Source organism: Pundamilia nyererei, unplaced genomic scaffold (assembly GCF_000239375.1).
Source record: "Pundamilia nyererei isolate P.nyererei 1_Seehausen unplaced genomic scaffold, PunNye1.0 scaffold00559, whole genome shotgun sequence".
Classification (NCBI taxonomy): domain Eukaryota; kingdom Metazoa; phylum Chordata; class Actinopteri; order Cichliformes; family Cichlidae; genus Pundamilia; species Pundamilia nyererei.
In genome coordinates, this window is record NW_005187960.1 from 71958 (window position 1) to 76638 (window position 4681).

General features: G+C 46.5%; 2 protein-coding genes across 3 annotated transcripts in view; both read right to left on the reverse strand.

Moving 5' to 3' along the window:
- LOC102201035 (major facilitator superfamily domain-containing protein 12) overlaps positions 1 to 2245 on the reverse strand; it is an 8745-nt gene extending 6500 nt beyond the window's left edge. Inside the window, exons 1-2 of one of the 2 annotated variants that reach the window (XM_005754396.2) lie at positions 1185 to 2245; positions 468 to 879 (exon numbers count right to left, since the gene is read on the reverse strand). In XM_005754396.2, coding sequence (XP_005754453.1) covers positions 468 to 615 — 148 coding nt within the window. In that variant the 5' untranslated portion in view covers positions 616 to 879; positions 1185 to 2245. The other variant, XM_005754395.2, reaches the window with a different exon arrangement.
- A 298-nt stretch (positions 2246 to 2543) lies between these two features.
- The window catches only part of LOC102202288 (casein kinase I isoform gamma-2-like), a 29128-nt gene continuing 26990 nt past the window's right edge, over positions 2544 to 4681 (reverse strand). The window contains exon 9 of the mRNA XM_005754399.1: positions 2544 to 3391. Coding sequence (XP_005754456.1) covers positions 3337 to 3391 — 55 coding nt within the window. The 3' untranslated portion in view covers positions 2544 to 3336. The remainder of the gene's footprint in view (positions 3392 to 4681) is intronic.

Genomic DNA, 4681 nt, shown 5'->3' on the forward strand with positions numbered 1-4681 from the left:
GAGCCTGGTTCTGCTGGAGGTTTCTTCCTGTTAAAAGGGAGTTTTTCCTTCCCACTGTCGCCAAAGTGCTGCTCATAGGGTTCATATGATTGTTGGGTTTTTCTCTGTATGTATGAAGCGCCTTGAGGCGACTTTTGTTGTGATTTGGCGCTATATAAATAAAATTGAATTGAATTGAAACCATTCATCACGCTCAGCTGGGCTCAGGAAAAGACCTAATCCAACTCCCGCGTGTGGACAAAGACGTGACACGTGGTGGTGACGTCAGAGTGTGAACGTCATCCAGTGATGGCGTCACGAAGACGTCAGAACTGAAACTTTAAAGATGTTAAGCAGCACATGTTACACTGGGTGACATAATGACCCCCACAGCACTGCTGTGAGGCTCGTCAGAGAAAACAAAGCCTGGCGATGTGCAAACATGACCCGCGAGTACCGGCCGCGCTGAGGACGACACACGGACTAACCTGCACTCGTGTTTTGGAATCCCAGCACCGAGTGGTAGAAAACCAGCAGATATGTGAACCACATGGAGGCACACAGGTCGTTGAGAAAGTGCCCCACCGCGTAGCTGAGCCTCTTCAGCAGAGGGAGAGAACCGTCCGTGTCCGACATCCCGGCTGGAGGAAGACCAGAGCCCAGCTTACACGAGAGGAGCTTCGGCTAGCTTTTTCCACGTCTGGGGGAAGGAGGCTGAATGTCGACAGCCCCGTTTCGGTTCCCCTTTTTACGACTGATCTCCTTTATACAGTTTTACCATCCGGTTTAGTAAGAGCATGTGTCGCAACTTAACCAGCTAGTTAGTCCCTTTAATTCAGGTGCCAGTTTCCTCTTGAAATCAGGTGACATGCAGCGATGTGGCCAAGCCGGGAGGAGCGTCTGAGAGGAAGGAAAACCGAAACAGAAGCGCATCAGTGGGCGAAGGGGAATTTCACCGCCGCACAGCTCCACTTACATCACAACAGGCAGCGAATGAAAAGTCACCCCGGGACATGTTACGGTACAAAGACCGGAGACCGTGAACATGTAACCGGTAAATACAGAAGCGCAGCTAACCGGCTACAAACCTGCACACAAAACACAATCAGATGTAAACAAGAGCGGCGAAGATGACGTAGTAGAAACTGCCCAATGGGGAAGCCGTCTTGCTCTTTTCAGCCAATAGCCGGAGCCCGCAGAGTTACCTTGTTCACGTGACGGCACACTTCAGACCTCGTGATGTTAGCGCTTGATTCAGAGCGCAGAGACACGACGATCAAAGGCAGTGATTATTTTAAACAAAAGTACAGCGCGACGAGGCAGCTTGGAAACGTGGTTGAACCAACCAGAGCAGTTTCTCCATGACACAGTCAAGCTGTACAACAACACTGCTTGATCCATCCAAGCCCGAACTCCGGACATTTATCTGCACGGTTACTTTGAGCAGCTGCAAAAATAACTTCTTATTTCATCAAACTTTGAGTCTTTGCTGTCGCAGGGCCCCAGTGTCCTGGTGCAAAGACACGTTAATTAGGGAAGTTACTAAAGTTCATCCGTCAGAGCTGCAGATACATCAGCTGTTAGGATCAATGCCAGCCACACTTCCTCTTCCTTCTGAGCCTGACATTAACTGCCCTGCTGAAGCCTTCTTCAGAAATCCCAGAAGTGTAAATTCAACAACAATGACCGACCCGCTGAGTGGGCCACAGCTGTGCCCGCTCACCTGGGCTGTAACATTTGCATGTGTTAAATGGTAGTTTCCATTAGCCATTAATGGAGGACACCAGGGAACTAGGTCACCTCAGGATGAATTACTGTAAGCTGGTACTTTACTCGCACCATCTTCAGGTACTTGTTAAATACGGTGCTTTATTACTAGAAACAGCCACACAGCTGAACTTTTTGCTTTGTCAGGAAATGTAAGCATGGTAACAGGTAACCAGGATGGACTTTGCACACATTACCAGCCCACTGCACCCTGTTCACACCACTTTCACAGCTTCCATGCCCGCCTCAGTCTAAACAGAGTCTAACGAATGGTTGACAAATCAGTTCAGTTCATGCATTCTCATGTCAGGACTGTCAAAGCACAGGCAGCTTGTACTGCATGTGTGTTTATGAATACAAAGAAATCTATTGTGCTGTTACCGTAGTGACTGCACTTGTGTTTTTACTTCCTTATTAAAACTATTTTGACTCCTTGTGTACATGGAGCTGATAAAAGCATCACATAAAGCTGAGGGAAGAGCTGCTGAACACGGTCAATGATGCCAACATGTAGCAGCCCCAGCAGAGTCTGTAGAACAGAGCAGAACATGACAGGCGTGTTCTGGGTCTAGTCCTCAACATTTCCCAGTAGAGGCTGGATGTAAGGACTGGACTCTGGGCTGCCAGCACGGTTTGTGAGAGGTAGAAACACATGAATGGACGGATTACAGCCTGAATGAAGCTCAGCTTTAAAGTTGTTTGGTTGTTTTTTAATGGAGTTATCTGACGTCCCATCCCCCAACCAAAAAAGAAAAAGGGGAAAGAAAAAAAAGAAAATTAAAAGTTATTTAGGAAAAAACATTTTGAGGAACACACTAGAAACTACAAAACACAAAGTTTGTGAACAACTGAAATCATGGGAAAGCAGGATGAAAACAGTCTTTTCTGTTTTTAGTTACAAATTAAAACAGGAAACAAAGCATCGATTTTACATAAACTTCTTTTAAACTTTTGATTCTGGTGGTCGTGGGTTTTTCCTCTGAAAGGGATTCAGGAATTCACCGAGCCTGGTCCATTTCAGGAAATAGTCCAGTCCACTCACAGTGCTCTTCCTTTGACCCTAAGGAATAAAAACTTGAATGACTGCGCGAGCTGCATCTCTTTGTCCATGAAATCGATTTGCAATGAGCTCCAGAAAAGTGTGCAGTGGGTGTGTTGGGTGTGCACGTGTGACTCATTGCACGCTTGTATTTGGAGTCCTCGCTCATATATCCTCACAAACACACTCGTCTCTCCTCTGAACCGCTCAGTAACGGGAAAGGGGGAAAGTGAGAAGCCAGTCGGCCAGGAAAGCAGCTGAATCCAGTCGCCAACTTGTTTTTCAGTCCATCAGCTGTAGTCTTACGGCCACATGTTTCCCTGCAGCAGTCTGTGCTGCTCTGGTTTCACTTCAGTCTTTGGCCATAAATACACAAGGGGATCGTTGCTGGTAGAGGCAGCAAACGCTCTCTTCACTGCTCGGTCCAGACCAGTAGAAACCAGTATACCAGCTAACACCCGTTAGCAGAGGAGAGGAAGAGGAGAGGGGTGAGAGAAAGAAACAAAAAGAACAGATGTGAAGAGGAGAGCCACAGGTTCCCTTGTTTGTCTTCATTTGTGTCTCTGGAGAGCTTTCCTCTTCCTCCTCTTGAAGAAACAGCAGCACCTGCAACACACAAGCTGCTGTTAACAGTCTGTCATTTACATGTTCTGTGTATCTGTGCACAGCAGCAGCCACGGCGATGCTGCCACACCGCACCACATGCTGCATAGCCGAGCATGTGGTGCACGCATGTGGTGCACGCATGTGGTGCACGCATGTGGTGCACGCATGTGGTGCACGCATGTGGTGCATGCACGCTGTCACCGATCCCCTTCCTTTGTTCTGCTGGGGATTTAAAACGCTGCCCTGCTGTGGCAGCGTTTTAAGACTTCCTACAGAGGGCGATACTGCAGCGGGCACAAATAAAATGGTGTGCAGCACCCAAAAGGCACCCAGTAGCTCCTGCAGTGAAAGAGGCCTATGACAGAGATTGAAAATGTGACGTCATTTCTGGGGTAAAACCGCAAAGGATTGTAGGTACGAGTGGCAAGTGGTACTAGTGCACGCAGGCTTTCATATGAAAACAGTCACACAGTGATAAAAAGAAACAAAGAATGGCAAGAAGCTGTTGTATTATTAACTGCAATAGTCACATGACAGCCAGGGGAAGCCGACGGGTAAAGAGATCGTTTTTTATCGGATTCCATCGTGGAAGAGAAATTGTTCAAGTCATGTTTCCGAAGTACCAAAGAGGCGACGGATGGCCTGCAGCCATTCGAAGACCAAATATAACGTCCCAGAACACTGCAGCTCACAGGTTAGTCTGCTCCAAGCATATACACATTTTTTGTTGATGTAGGTTACAAATAAATCTTATATTGATTTGAATTGAATTCGTTGCTTTGCTGCTTTGTTCACTGTGGTTTTGCGGACTAATGTTTGTTGTGTTTTGTAGGAAAACCAGCCTACAAAATGCTGGGATGTGATCCAGACTGGGCCCCTCCATCAGCCTGGGTCAGACCGAGTTTAAAGCTGCTAACACAGCCAGATTTGATCGGTGAAGAGAGAGCGCGAGATCAAAACAGCCACGAAACGTCTGCATACATGTGCCCAAGTGTTGTATTGAAGCAATCAAGTGATGAATAACTGTTTCAGTATGTTGTGTTGCATTGTTGATTTGTTTTTCACCGAAGCAGCTAATAAAGCTGATGGATTTTTACAACGTTGCCTCTTTCCTGTAAGATTCTGTAACAGAACGAAACAATAATGCCAGTTATAAATAAAGACAACAAATTGAATGAATTACGAAACACTCGTTTTATTTCTACTAGATCTGAAAATGTTGTGTAACACTACAACCTGAAAGGACAAATACATGGTGTTGGTCTGTAACAGCAGCTGTGAGATGGAATC